We start from the raw sequence: 16,721 nt of genomic DNA on the forward strand, positions 1-16,721 counted from the left end.
TAGGTCAAATATAAAGTCTTAAGTATTTAACAATAGCTCAAAATTATTATTTACTATGTACATTAAAATAATAGAAATAATTTATTTCAAAATTTAAAAATATATAGAATTTTTATAAAACTTAAATATCATTATGTATTATAATTATAGTCGTAATATTAGACTTTAGTATTATCTAAAAAACAGCTTTTTCGAATTATATTTAACTGAGATCATTGTATTATTGTTATAAATGATCAAACTATTCGAATAAATTTAAAGTTAATGGATTTAGTAATTTTCACAACATGCTTGTTTTTTTTATAATAAATTTAACGTTAGAAAATATTCATAATACCATGATTTTTATTTTTGAAATATATTGTAATTTAAATTATATTACTTATAAAATTAACTCATTTTTAACTATGCGAATAAGTGAATAATAAAAATATCAATTTCAACAGTATTGTTAAAGATAGATTTAGGAATGTAATTTAATTTGAGATAGTAAAATTGCTATTAATATATGAATGCTATATTAATTAGTAAAATAAATAAATATTGTAGTCATTGTATGATTAAAATGTTATAGTGCTACAATATTTATTAAAGCGAATGTTATATTTTTACAATAGAAAATTAATAACTTAATTTCTACATTACTATTAATTTTTATTATTTATAGATAAATATTTTATTCACCAATGAAATGTAAATAATAAAATTACAGATAACAATAATAAGAATAATATTTCTTACAATATTTCTTATAAGTAATTGCAATAACGGATAATTGTGAATATTATATGAAAATACTTGTATACAAATTTGTATGTTAATGATTTAAAAATCAATAGCCTCATCTATAAAATTTTATGTTCATACTTTTATGTTCACAAGAATATTCCTGAATATTTTTACAATTTATATTAAAAACGAAATTGTAAAATATTTATAGACAATGTTTTATTACTATTATTACATCTTATATAATTAACAATACAATGTTAAATGTAACGTATGTTACAATTGAATTTATTAATAATGTTAATATAAACAGAATAAAGTTAAAAATGATCTGTAATAAAGTTAGAACAATCACTGCAACACTATCATCGAGCTTATCGAAGTGTATCAACTTAAAGAACAAAATAACTTAACAGCATTATAAAATGTCGCATTTAATGCTGCGATTAAATCATAAAAATTTAGATGGCTTTCTCGCAGTATCGTGAGAAATAATGCTATAAATAAAATTGAAATCATTTAAAAATATAAATAAATTCTATAAAATTTTATTTTGAATACCTACTCTATCTTCCTATATACAATTTTCTTTTCTGTCATTTTATAGATCCATATGATTTCTTAATTACATTTAAAACAGATTTTATTTATAAGAATATTTTTGATTGCAGAACCAATGTTTGAAACTCAAATAGTGCACAAATAAAAAGTATTTAAATTCTGATACTGTAGATTGAAAAATATATAATTTTCTGCTAAATTTTCTCCCACGATAATTTGTATAATTAAAAATATATTATTTTTTAAATATTGTTGTTTGAATATTGTTATTAATATTATATCAATAATAAAATATTTAGAATTTGTTTATTTTTATATTTTATAATATATTGATATGACTGAATGGTAATTTATCATAAAAGCAATAATGTAATTTAATAACATTATTTAGTATTAGAATACAACAATTCAAAATACTTATTATTTTATGTTTCATTATATAAATATAGTATAATAATAATTTCAGTAATAATTAACTAAGTAAACATTAGTTAATTGCATTCTATTTTGATCATATCCAATGATATAAATATGTTTATTTATATTTAGATCAAATATTAAACTATCTAAGCTTCAAACATTGATTCAATTGAAAAATTATACAAATAATGAGTATAATTTTATACTTTCGAAATAAATTAGTTATTATTAAGCTCATAACAAATTGTAAAAAGGAAAAATGAACAAAAACTCATATATTTAAAATTTTTCATTAAATAAAAAATTTAATATTTTATGGAACTCAGAAAGAATTTATTTATATAATTTACAGATCAATGTATAGAAATTTTTTTATAAATTTCTTTATAAATTTAAATAATTTGATGGATAATTACATATATTATATATTAGGTTCAATAACTGAATAAATATATTTTTATGATATAAAAATGTATTTCTTTTTTATAATAATAATTTTTCTAAATTCAAGATTTTATTACTTGCAGGTACTTATAAATGTACACATTACTGTATGTGGACCAAGATATACATTTCATTTTTCAATTGATTCAATATATTTATTCTTCTTTTGGATAAATTTTTCGTTTAGGTTGATTCAAAAATTTTCGTAACATTAATAATATTTTAAGTAAAATAATTTAGATAAATTAAGAATTCAATTAAGAAAAAAACTGTGTTCATTTTTGTACTAAATGATTTTATAATTTGATTATATTAATAAACTTGAATATATTAAAATTTAACTATTTCATAAAATTAATTAGAATATTATTAAATTAATAAATTAAAAAAAAATTATATAACATGTTTATATACCTAGCTATTCAAGCGTTGAGAACATGAATTTTATTAAATTGATTTAAAAATTTAAAGCCGATAAATTTATGTTAAATATTAATTATTTATGAGGTAGGATAAAGATTAGTAACCAAAACTATAATATGCAGTAATATTTTAATAGAAGTTTGAATATTGAGATATATTACAAATTAACATTAATTTAAAATAGCCAAATTTCTAATAAAATTTATTATAGCTTCATGAAGAGACCTTTCCTACATTATTCATTATAAAAATATATGAAATTCTAATAAAAATTATTACTGATGGGTATAAATGAATAATATAAATAAGCAAATTTAACTTATATGAATATTCAGCACGCAAGTAAATAATTTTTTGAGTTGTGAAATATGTAATATGAAACATTATTGTATATCAATTAATTTTATAAAAAAATTAATTTAATGAAAACATATGTTTGAATAAAAATGATTAGTATAAAAATTTAACGCACATGCGTGAAAATAAAATATATTAAATAATGAACATAATTATATATACTATTTGAGCATACGATTTTGTTACTCATTTTTATATGATACAAAAATAGCCTTTATGATCCATCAACAAATGTTGAAATGGAAAATAAAAAATTTTTTTTTTCAAGAAAATTGACATTGAAAAAGAATTTTAAAGAAAACTAATAGATAATTATTCAAGAAGGCGCTTTCTCAATTCTTTAAAGAATATGAAATACTGAGAGTTCGAAATAAATTAAAAATGAGCATTGTCATTTCAAAGTCACATTTTCAATTCTTCATAGACATTGTCTTCTTTAATACCTTTGTTGTAAAGTATTCTTTGTTTTTGTGAAATAGAATATTTTTCCTTAGTAGGAAAGAAGCATGTGAATATTTCTCAACTCTCGTGTACCTACGGGCACTTCGATGACTTGCGATGGCCCTTTATGAGGTATTAAGACTTCAGCAGTTATTTGTTCAGACGATGGCTTCATAGCGGCAGCAACATGCCGCGCTGGAAATACAGCAAATTGAGATTCCGCTTGACCACCGAAAATTCGTTTTACAGTTTCCTCGCGTACTTGAATCTGTACAAACATATAAAAAAAGTTATAAAATTTGGTCTTTTATTATGAATTTGAAAAAATACTAATTAAAAATAAAATTGTATTCTTATAAAATATTTTCAATAAGTTACAAACTGCTCTCAAAATAATAATTTAAACTTTTACAGATTAATAGCAATTTTGATAATAATTATTAGATTAAAAAATTACGAAAATATATAGAACATTATATTCATATTTAAATTAAATTAAATATTTATTCTGTTACATAATATTAAGTTAATTAGATCATACTTTTAATCATTTCATTTGATAATGGTAATAAAAAGATAAAACCAAAGATATTTACAGTTAGTTCGTCAACACGATCTTTAAGAATCCGTATGTTATTGTTTCTTTCCAATAACTTGTAAATAGGTAAAACTTTTTCAAATATAGGCTCATCTGTTGCCAATAAGAGTTTTCTTCGTGTTAAATCGGGCACTTCTGGGAAGAATGCAAGTTTTTTGGCTTCCTATTAAAAGTAAATGTTTAATAATGTGATTATGATTCTTTTAAATTTATAATTCGAAAACATGGTTTTAAGAATCAAGTAATTAAGAAACAATTTTACAACGTAATAATACTAAATAAAGTATCTAAATAATTTTATCTAATAATATAAGAATTTATAATAGATCGCGTAACAAATAAAACTAAATGAATAATAATTAACCCTCAGAAGTTCGATCTTCTTTTGTAATAGCCCCTTGATCTTTTCATCCTCTTTTGGTTTTTCATCGTATTTCGGTAAAGGGGGTAAAGATTGTAATTTTTGTTTGAGACTTTCACACAGCAATGATTGCGTTTGACGCGCTTCGTCTTTTAAAGCTTCACGTAGAGCTTGTATTTTCTCGTGCATCAAGCTATCTTGTATCGGTGGACCGTAGCTCGCTGATATGCTGCTGTTCAAGCTGCCATCGGCACCAGGAGTGCATGATGATCCACTCTTTTTACAAATAGATTTGAGCCTTTCCTTAAGTTCACCTCTTTCGGATTCTAAACTATCAATATCTGTCTGCAAGTGGTCCATTGTTTCTTCGAATTCCTTTTCCTATAAAAACACATAAATTATATATTTATTAATTTTTTACTTTTGATAATAAAGTATAATTCGATATATAAAAAATCATCGTTAAATTGTAAAATAGTTTTTAAGATTTTTAAACTTTAATAATAAATTAACTCCTTATAAAGTTTCATGCTTATATCAATAATTAAAATGAAAAAATGGCAATATTTATTTTAAATTTAAATGGCGGTTGAAAATCAATTAATAGTATACTTCTATGTTAAGTCGTGCATATTTTACGTAATTTTTGTAAGTATATATTTAACGTAAATATTTCACTCACTTTTCTTTTCCATTGAGACTGGATTTCTTCTAAATTTCTTTTCAGTTTTTCTATGCTTAACTCATGCTCGTGCTGTTGCGTGGCGAGACGTTTTTCGGCTAATTCTTTTCGTAAAATCATTTCAGAAAGTTCTTCTTGTTTTTCTCTAAGGGCTAACTTTATTTCTCGTATATCAGTTTCTCTTGCCGCAAGTTTCCTGACAGTGATACGAATTAAAATTAAAACTATATATTTTTTATTATACTAAAATTGTTACTAAATAAATGTTAATCCCTTGGTATATAGTTTAAACAGATAAAATATAATTAAAATTATAAAAAGATATGAAGTATGAAAAAATATGATAAATTTAAATAAGGATATGTGAAAGAAAGTGTAGAAGTTGTAGATAAGCAATAGTTAGTTATGGAAGTGTAAGTTATTTAATCGAATAAATAATACAGTCTTGTATAGCAAACCTACCCATTAAGGATTTTAGTTTCCTCTAACTCTTTACGATTAGCTTGAGCGCGCAGGTAAATTGGATTGTTGTCTTCGATATTTTCTTTCTTACGTTGAATCGTAGATCCGTTTATTGCTAATTCGCTTTCGCATTCGGCCATTTTCTCAGCAAAATTCACAGATGACTTTTGAATTACACTTAAACTAACCTTGATTGTAGCAATTGCACCTATGTCATCTGTATCATAAATTTTTTCAATGGAAATTGCTGCCATTTCCTTGAGTTTGGCTGTACTCAAACCCGTATCTAAATCTAAATGCAAATTTATTTGGAAAATTTATTAGTAAATCTACAAAATATTTTTATATACTAGATTTATATTTTTATATATTAGATATTTTTATATAGAATATTTTATCATATTCTCCATTATGGAATATTATTTATTTTTGTAAAATATATATGTATTCCTGAATGCTAAATGTTAAAAGTATTTTTGTGAAAAAATTCTACATTTGGATTCTATATATATCTGTGAGATTTGGAAATTGTTATTTAATATAAAATTATATAAAAAAATAATTTCGAAATGTAACAATTATGAAATAATTATTTTCTTAATATTAGTTTAATATATGAAATATGATATGTCAAGATCTAAGAATTACATTGATAATAATGTGCAACTTACCACCACTAGTTAAAATAGTTTGAAGTGCGCTTTTTGTTAGATCATGGAGTGTTTTCATAAGTTTTAATGCATGTTTATAGCATGTAAATATCTCTTCATAACAATCATTGCTTAGGCCAAGATGAGCCTCATTAGGCGTGGAAATTGTAGAAAATTCTCGTGGCACTCGTCTTCGAGCTGACTTAAGATTTTGATGTACAGTATCACAAACAGTCTCTATATGTTGACACAACAGTCCCATATCGCCTTGCTCCCCATCTATAAGATTTTTAATGGTTCCCGCTTCGGTGCAGAGAGCTTCACAAGCACTACCCAAGCATCTGAAATTCCATGGAAATGTATTCTAGAAATATAGGACTTCAATTAATTTTGTCTTATAAAATCTTATGTTACTTTATCCCTTCTAACAACATTACTCTTTTTGTGATTTGAAAAACTTAATGGAGTATCATTTTTGCAAGAGTATATATTATGCAAAGCATGAGAGAAATAAATCAATTCAATCGCTCTAATTCACCTGGTACCGTTGACAATAAGTCGCGCTTGATTTGTTAGATTCTCTTCACCAAAATAAATTCCATACATTGTTAAAAAGTATGTACAGCATCTCTCTGTTGCCTCCATTATCAGATTTTCATCGAGCTGATCACGCTTAGCCAGTTCAATTAATGAATCTATAGATTTTTCTTGAGCAGCCATTTCTGGATAACTGCTACCAATTTTTAACATACATTCCGGACTACATACGCTAAGAGCTGATTCGAAGCAACCAAGAGCAGTTTGTAATGCATACATATGGGCACAAAGTCGGGATTTGAATGCACTTTGGGCTACCGCATGACCTTTTACAATAGTAGTCCTAAAATAAAATTATGCCTTTTACTATATATACTTTATTTAAAAACATGTATTTGCGCCATATATCAATACATTTAAATAATACACTATCGCACATTATAAAAAAGAAAATAAATTTTATTAAATAAAAAATAATTATGAACGATAAATAATGTTTTATATTTACGTAATTTGAAAATATTTCTGAAAGGAATAATATAAAAAGTGAAAGGTAAAATGTTATACCTATCAATTTTTTCAAGAGGTTTATATTTATCTCGGACTTGTGAAATTAGTATTTCTGTTTTTTGAATCATTCTTGGTATAAATAAAAGCGTCAAAATTGCATCGTGATCTCCACCACGATTCATGAAAGCTGGCGGCATAAAGGACAATAAATATTTAACATGATTTCGAGCTTCTTCAGCATCTAACCGTCTTAGTTCTAAATCAACAGCTTTAGTTTGAGCTCTAGTTCCAGCAAATGTTTTTTGAAAATCAAGAATTTCAGCAAGTTGTTGTTCCGTTCCTAAAAATTATTAATTTATATAAACATCAAAGTATGAAATAAAAAATTGCTACATGATAAATAAGCATCCACTTTAGATTGGTAGCTTAACAAATAATTAAATATATACAAATTAAATGTAATGTTAGAAATATCAACAAAAAATAATAATTATATGAAAATAATTATTATTAATATTTATTAGACCTATTATAAAATAAATTTGTTTCTTTCACGTATTTAATACTTTATTTAATGTAATATTACCAATTCTTAAATAAATTAAAAAGCTTTCAAATATTACGATAGTACTATTTCTACCGAGATATTACCTTTAACAGCTGTCCTTGTCGAATCATTCGATTGCAAACGATTCTGCAAATCCAGGCATTGTTCTTGCAACTTCTGCGTTAACTCCCGGAACTTAGTTATTGTCATTTCGCGGTCGGACAAAGTTTCAAGAGCTGCATCCCGTTGACGTTGAGCATCTCGCGCTGCTCCAAGTGCCATATCCAATTCCTCTCTGAGTTCCATTTCTAGTTCTTTTGAAGATTCTGCAAGCTGGTCTGACATATCCTAAATTACAAAAAATTGATATTAATAATGGTATGATTAATAATAATTATCATGTGAAAATATATATTAAGTTAAAAATAAAAATATTTCACTTAACGTGCGATCATGTAAAATTGTAGAACCAAAAAACTTTTTTAGAAAGTATATATTTTAAAAATTAGATTAATTTAAATGATTGTGTAATTTTCCATATATAAAATTGATATATATTTTAACAATAATATTCATAACGATTTGGAATTTTTCAATTATAAATTTACAAAATTATGTTAATATGATAGTAACCTGTAGCGCTTCTAAATCTGTTACAGCTTCTTCCAGTTCGGCAACTTTCTCTTCTAAAGCCATTTTACGTTCCCCAAGAACTTCAACCATTTCTTCAGCTCCTAAAGCTGCGTCGACCTAATTAATAGACATTTAAATTGTATTACATTTTTATGTAAAAACAAATACTATGTAAAAAAATTACCTGTTCTTGTAGATCAGATATTTGATGTTCCATTTCTTCAATACGTGCCGAAAGTTTTTCTTTTGTTCTACTAAGTTCCAAAATTTCAGATTTCTTTTGTTCTAAATCTTTTTGAAGCTTTTGGAATTCGTGTTTTTCGTGAGCTGATAGATCTCTCATTCTAACAAGAGTTTCACGAAGTCTTGCATTTTGCTGCTCTAATTGTTTAACTTCAAAACTTGTCGCACCAGTTATTACAGTACCTCCAGACATCTTTAATCAATATATATTATTATAATAATTAATATATTATTATTATTATATATTGTATAGTAATAATATAAAACTTCAAATAATGTCAGAAATAGTATAAAATTTGTAAATAATTTAAAATTTTTAAACGTATAAACTTGTAAATCTTTAAAAATAATTATATATTGTATATAACCTTATCTGAAATTTCATTACGCAGAATTTCCAAATCTAATGTTTGTTCTTCAAGCTTCTCTTTTAATTGTTCTAATTCAATTTGTAAAGTTTCAGCTTTCTCTTCAGCCATTTCTTTATCTAAAGTGGCCATTTCAACAGTTTCAGACAAATCTGCCATTTCATCTTGGTACTGTTCGCGGGCTGCATGAGCATCTCGAGTTTCTTGTCGAGCCCTTTGTAGTTCTCGTTGCAAACTTGCCTGAAAACTCAATCTTATTAAATAAATTTCAATAATAAATATCTATATGACAGCATTATAATATTTTTAAATATTCTAAAGCATTTAAATGGGTTTGAAAAAATTGATGCTTTACTTGACTTTCCATAACTTTAGATTTAAATTCTATAAGTTGCTCTAATTGAAGTTTGATTTTTTCAAAATCTTTCATTCTATCTTTATCTTGCATTCTTTTTACTCGTAGTATTTCTATCCTTTCTGAAAGATCTCTGATCTATAAAATAATTTAATTATTTAAGTTTTATATAACAATAATATGAACTTTGTATAATTTATATAATAATAATAATTATTGTTTTTTTAAATGAAATGACAATTTCTTATATTTTAGTACCTGAGCTCTCATATTCTCATTTTCTTGTGAGAGTTGTAAATGTGATAGTTTTTCTTCCATTGTGCTAGACGTTATACTTGAACCGATTGCTTGACCAGGAACAAATTGAGGTTTCAAAGTTTCCACAAATCCCGTCTAAATAAATCATAAAACATAAACTGCATTATTCTGGTTACAATGTAGAACATAAATGGTGTTCAATCTTTATAAATTAAAGATTTTAAAATGTAGTGAAATCAGTTTTGTAATGCAATTGAATATTTTGTCTACATGAATATTTTTCATATATTTATTAAATGTAATATCAAAAAGTTATGCAATTAAAAATTGTAACTAGAAATATCACCTTTTACATATTTAATATGAAATTTAAAAATATTTCATAATATCAATATATCCTAGATATAATTGTTTATGCATACTTATGTAATGAATAAAATTTTTTAATGTTATGCATGTTATGAATAAAATAATAATAAAAATAATAATAAAAAATAGTATATAATATTTTATTATTCATATTATTTAAAATAGGAAGCTTATATAATTAAAAAAATATATTAATTCTATAATTTTACTTAAAAAATGAATTATAAAATTATTTTAAAACTTAATTTATTATAAACAATTAAGTTAAACATTTTTAAAAACGAAGAGTACTACGAAATTCTATCACCAAATATAATACAGTAAATGTTTAATTATTTTTTCCTTATCTACTAAGTTCTTTACTTATATAAATTGAGTTAGTAACTATATATGAGACATTTATTATATAAAATTGTCAAATTTCATGCTAATTTTGGAACAAGTAAATTATTTATTAACGTGTATAACAATAATGCATGCTTGTGCTTTTAATATTTCCAATTCTCTCTTCATTAAATAAGCTAATTATCTGTTAGTCGACTAGTCACAGTCAATCAATCACCAAAGGAAGCTAAACGTCGAACAATTAATAGTTCTAATAGTTTCTAAAAATATAGTTTTGAATACACAATATAAATAATGAATTCTAGGAACGAGGAATGAAGGCTTCCAATGTTAATATAATGTATAAACATTTTCACCTTTTGAGTTCGTATGTGTCTGAATATCAGAAATTTGTTCATTGAAGTCCTAGTATTCTATCAATTCCTATCAACATTTATAATATACATTCAATAAAAGACATACTCCGCATCAATATGTAGTAAGAAATGCTATTTTTAACTAGTAGAGTAATATAATGAAGATTTCATTTATCTAAATGAATTTTTCATTATTTTATTCTATCACTATATTTCGTTAACTAATCATTTGTAAATCAGGATTTAATCGTATTAATGCAACATATATTTGTGTAACTGAACATCACTTTAAAATATAAATCATTCAACGCAACAATAAAACAAAAAAGACAATATAGAAGCGAATGTCTGATAGGAACTATCACGATGATTTTATATAGATGAAAATGATATTGCTGTTGACGTTAGTTGAAAATCTCACTTTATTAATGTTTGAACAATGAGCAGTAAAAAGTATTCCAATATTGTGTCAGCTATAGAACCACAAATATAGTTAGATGCAGATAAACTGGTTGTGATAATGATATTACTATGATAGTATTAATTAAAAATGACGCACAATCAGCTAATAGCAACAAGAAGATATAGATAGCTTAGCAGTATTGGGCAGCCAAAAAATTATGAAACCATTCGGACTTTCTAGTTTTCATGAATATTTTTTATCAGTGTGATTTTCATAAAAGCAATTATATATTGTTAATACAAATTAGACTATTACATCTCAATATATTTTTTGTTATTATGAGAATATATTTTTTTAATATTCAACATATTATATTAAAATTTCTCATTTCTTTCTAAACTATGATACACATTTCTATAAGATTCTAAGAATTCTTTGAAATCATAGAATGTTCATTGCTAAATATTGTAATATCTATTAAAAATCGTCGATGAAAATTTTAATAATGAAACATCAATTATATTGTTATAGATTTTTTGAAAACTGCCCAATTCTATAGCTAATTAGATGTTAAATAAAGAGAAAAAAAATTAAACGAGTAAATCAATATAGTAGAGAAACCGAAATAGTACAAGTAATGAGTATTAATTACATTGTCGTTATCACCAGGGGCCTTCGGCTTTTTACCTGGAGGCGAGCTCGTGCTAGGGATTTTCTGAAACACGTATACGTGCATATTTGCCTATGACAATTTTCACTTATTTCCAACAATCAAGACTTTCACACTTCGATTTCTTAATTACACAACGAAAGAAAATACAGTCATAAACAGTTTATTCTAACTTTAAAAAATAATTACAGAAAAGTAATAAATGTTAATGTCAGTATTATTGTCATAAAAATGAAATAAGTACAAAAACAGTATTTTTTATGTATTTAATTTATGATATAGAATTTATATATATATATATAAATCAATAAAAAATTTTAATTTGAAGCATTGTCTACAAAAATTTTGACGACTTATTAAAATATGAGTCTACATCGTTTAGTGTAATACTTTCATAGTCAAGTGATATATATATATATATATATATATATCACTTTTAGAACAATAAAATAGATTAATTATTTTGTACAATACTCTGAAAATAATTGCTTCAATTATTATAAGAAGCATGTTAATTTATATTAAAAAATTGACATACATTTTTGTTACACGAAGAAATAAAGTAATTTTGTTAAAAGTCTTGGTCGCAAAGAAAACAATAATTCCTATTCCATTGTCACCTGAAAAAAGTCTAGATTCACAAAAAAAAAAAAAAAATTACAAAAGAATTTTCATACATAAATTACGAATTTAAAGAGAAATTAATGACAAAGCACACAGGAGGCAGTTTATTAAAGAGTTAAAATAATACCTCAACAAACGAAGCGCGCTTGCTTGCTGTTGGCGCCGGTATGTGCGATTCACCACCATCCTTACGCTCATGGCCCACGGCGCTAAGATTTTCTGTACTTGGTGCAACAGTAAGTTGGGTTCTACTGCCTGCAAGAGACATTCTCGAGCTGCAAATTAAACATGTAGTTCCGTATTATTCAATCTATTGCGTTTCTTATAATGCAACTAAGTTTTTTTAAGGAGAGGCTATGCTGATTATTGTTTTGGTTCTTAAAATAAGAGTGAGTAAGTGAGAGTGAGAGAGAAATACGAAGTGAAACACAATACTATATTAGGACTTTTGGCATTATCTGCAATTGCAAGCGATAGTGATATTGTACCGTTTCAAAAAGTCCACGAACTAATATAAAAAGATGCTTTTACTAATTCCAATAAAAATTTATTAAAAGATAACATTTCTTTACAATAAAATCGTAAATCATTTTTATTGTCCATAACGTGCTAATATTTTTTTTAATGTACGATATTTAAAATAATACTGAATAAATATTTGGACAGATTTTGAATATAAGATTCTTATGATACTCACATTTTAAATATTCCGATTTATTTAATTTTGTTTACTTATAATTGAATATATTAAACCTACATAACGTTAAACACTTATTTATGTACAAAACAACCCAAATTAGATACATTGTATTTCAAATATGTTTTACATATTAAATTGCTAAGTTCCCATTGCAGTTATAATCTATTTAATAATTGATATCTAAACAAATATCTAAATAATTGATTTTACGAATAATATTTAAATAGTGAATATAAAGATCAAAAATATATATTAAAAAAAATAAGAAAGTTTTTACATTTTAAATAAAAATAAAAAAAAAATAAAAATATTGAAATTAGATGCAGTAAGCAAAACCACAGTGCTCAGATTTGAAAATAATTAAAACGATATATAACATTGCTATGTTTTATAGGTAAACATTAAAAGCTGAAACATTTTTAAATTAAGTATATTTAATAATGTAATAGTGCATTTAAGATGAGCATGAATTTGTATTTTTATTTGAATTCAGCTTAAAATAACAATTAATAGAAAACGGTTTTAAATTATTTTATTTTGAAATTGTTATATAAAATTTTCGCAAATTATTTCAGTTTTCAAAATACATCCATTTCAAAACTTAAATAATATAGCAATTGCTATAGTTAAATTTAAATGTACTTCATTTACAATATACGTGCTTACGTATATTATTTTTCAATTTGCATATTATTATTTTAATAAATTAAGATAGTACGAATTAAATCTGAGTATTTATTTAAATTGTTATTTCAGGATAATAAAGTATAACATAAGATTTTTAATTTATTCAAATATTTTTTTAGAAAAATATTAATGAGCATACAAAATATATGTAATATATAAAATGTATTAAAGTTTTTTTTATAAAATTACTAAAATATATGATTTTCATATAGATACATTTTTATATACTTACTAAGGTTTATGATTTTTAATTTCTATTATAAATTTTCAAATTATATTTAACAACTAAAAGTAAAAATTAAGGAATTATGAAAATTATGCAAATATTCAGACAAGAAAATCCACATATATACAATAAATTATTAATTAATGTACCACATAATGGAATGACCCTCTTAAGCAACAGTTTCAATTCAATTTGCAGTGTATACTAAAATCGTTTTAGTAATAAAAAATATATTTAGTAGAAGATGTGAACAACAATTATGTATATGCAGGTAACATCACACAACAAAAAATTAATAATACTTTTTCAAATAATCAAAAACTTTCAAAGTAAATATTAAAAAAAAGCAATTTATTAATTCTGGTGTAACTTTACAATAACAAGCATAAAAAAAGCTTTAAAAATTGCATTTTTATAAGCAAAGTTCTATATTGAACATTGTGTGACATAATAGTATTTACTTTGAATAACTAAGCCTCTTACCCTGAAAGTTTTTCTGTTTGTTGTATAACCAGTGCTGGTGATGTTTTTCTTCGCACTCTTTATAAAGCAGCATAGACATATCAAAGTTTTGTTAATTTTTATTTCATTTGGATAAAACCAATGTATCAATAAAATAATTATTGTTGTATGAAATTTCATAAGAATTTCACAAGTGATAAAAAAACACTTACGCAGTCGGTTGATTCCTCTGACGCACAGCAGCACTGATGTGAAATGAATAAATAAGGCTATATACTTTTTGAAAAACTTATCTTGTCATAAATTCGTTACTATTTCTTTCTTTAGTAGTATAATTTGTCACCTTATTTACAAATGTGTAATAGTTTGTTCCTTTTATAATTATTTTACTTAAGAAATGTATCATTTAAAATATTTTTAGTTTACAAATAATATAAGTTATTACTTAAAAGTAATATATATTTTTAAGAATCCCCATATATTATTATATAACAATTATTACAAATATGTAGATTTATCAAGCTTATTCATTTACAGTAGTCAAGAGGTTAAAAATTCAATTTTAAAATGATGTTAATGCAAGAAAAATCATCCACTAATAAATTATAAAGTTCCAAGTAACTATTAATTTATAACATTTTTTTTACAAAATATTTAATAATATTCAATTAAATACTAGATGATTTGAATATTAGATGATAAATCATTTATTATAAAATCAATAGTATTAGAAAATTGTATTTATGTCATAATTATTTAAATTTTAATTCATAAAATATATACCTTGTAAGTCGATTTCTGGCTCTGGAAGCTCCAACTTCATCTGGTGTCGTTGCTCCACTTGTAGCTGTAGAAGATGGACTTGCAGGTTCTGTTCGGTTACCAGATTCATCAATTAAAATTAACTGAGATTGGCGTACAAAAGTTCCATGGTTTTCTAGACACTGATTGATAAATAAGGTAATCAATATTTTACAAATTTCAATAAATCTTTTTACAAATATTTAAAAGTTTCATATGTTTACATATATAATTTTATTAAATCATATTTAATAATATATTTTTAATAAATCAATTTCATACAAATTAATATATATTATTTATTATTTATTATCTGATAATAATAAATAAGTGCTATTTATATCAATGGTTTTAAAAATAAAATAATAAAATAATTTTAACATCACAGTCTTATTTTTCTTTATTTATTATACAGATAGGTATATTAAATAGGTATATTTCAAAGTATAATACAAGAATATTATAGAGTAAGATCATGTATATTAAAAGTATCAATGATAATTGTGTGTATTAATCAGTCATGAAGTTTAAACTAATTAATATTTCAAATTTATGAAATAAATAAATAAATTACACACAGAGATTATTGAATAAGAATTATGCAGAAATATTTATTTAAAAGTAATTTGAAAAACCAAGAAATTACCTTAAAATAAAAATGTCCTTTGATGGTACCATTATTGCGACCCATAGGCTCATCAAGAATGACACCAATCCATTTTCCAGTAGCAAACAAAGGATGTCCAATGAATGCAATAACTCCCTGACACCCTTTGCCAATAATTTCCACACGTTGACCGATCTTCAGCGACATTTTTGCTTGTTTTTTTTTGTCCCTTTACGACATTCGAATAATGAAGCTTTGATAAATTTTTTATCACAGCTGTCGTTCTTTCATTTGACTTCTCTCAAATATAATTGTAGACCATATCTGCCTAAGAACTCGATATTTAAGGTTATTAAAGCTGTATATTAATGTTGACTTTAGCGTGCGTAAATAAATTCCAAAAACTATTTTTTAAATTAGAATTAATGTGGTTTCACATCAATAAGACACATAATTATTAGTTTTATTTTTATTACAATAAATAATAATAAATTTAAACATATATGTAGTCTAAGTTGTGCAAATATTTATGAATAAGTATATATTAAACATGCAGCGCTCTCTAATGGCAAATAATCAAAGTTCTAGATATAAATCTGTCAAAATCAAGTATTTATAATTTGTAGGTAACGATAGATATTTAAAAGTTTTATTAATATCCAAATGAAATTGCTTATATAGCTATATTTTATTATATATCAGGTGTACACTTTTATAAATTTATAATCTGATTTATAATTACATTTTCATATAAATTTTTAAGCTTTTAGAAAATCATAATACGTGGTTATTAACTTCAATGTACCTTATTGCTTAATTGTACTACATGATACTTTATAAAATCATGAAAATATTTATACAAATATTTACTCTTATATTCAATTTCAAGTAG

The 16,721-nt window shown here is 23.9% G+C and overlaps 1 protein-coding gene across 1 annotated transcript; it reads right to left on the reverse strand.

Moving 5' to 3' along the window:
* Nucleotides 1-3,265: 3,265 nt before the first annotated feature.
* On the reverse strand, nt 3,266-16,215 carry DCTN1-p150 (dynactin subunit 1). Its single transcript, XM_011505277.1, has 20 exons — nt 15,869-16,215; nt 15,205-15,365; nt 14,634-14,666; nt 14,443-14,499; nt 12,474-12,621; nt 11,705-11,767; nt 9,580-9,714; nt 9,322-9,459; nt 8,967-9,206; nt 8,540-8,791; nt 8,356-8,472; nt 7,827-8,070; nt 7,233-7,515; nt 6,667-7,008; nt 6,150-6,469; nt 5,479-5,770; nt 5,017-5,212; nt 4,338-4,715; nt 3,972-4,136; nt 3,266-3,643 (listed from the first exon to the last, which is right to left on the reverse strand). The coding sequence occupies exons 1-20, from the start codon at nt 16,034-16,036 to the stop codon at nt 3,425-3,427; spliced, it is 3,951 nt and encodes a 1,316-aa protein (XP_011503579.1). The 5' UTR covers nt 16,037-16,215; the 3' UTR covers nt 3,266-3,424.
* Nucleotides 16,216-16,721: the final 506 nt, after the last annotated feature.

The sequence above is a fragment of the Ceratosolen solmsi genome, unplaced genomic scaffold (assembly GCF_000503995.2).
Source record: "Ceratosolen solmsi marchali unplaced genomic scaffold, CerSol_1.0 scaffold10, whole genome shotgun sequence".
In the NCBI taxonomy this organism is placed as follows: Eukaryota; Metazoa; Arthropoda; class Insecta; order Hymenoptera; family Agaonidae; genus Ceratosolen; species Ceratosolen solmsi.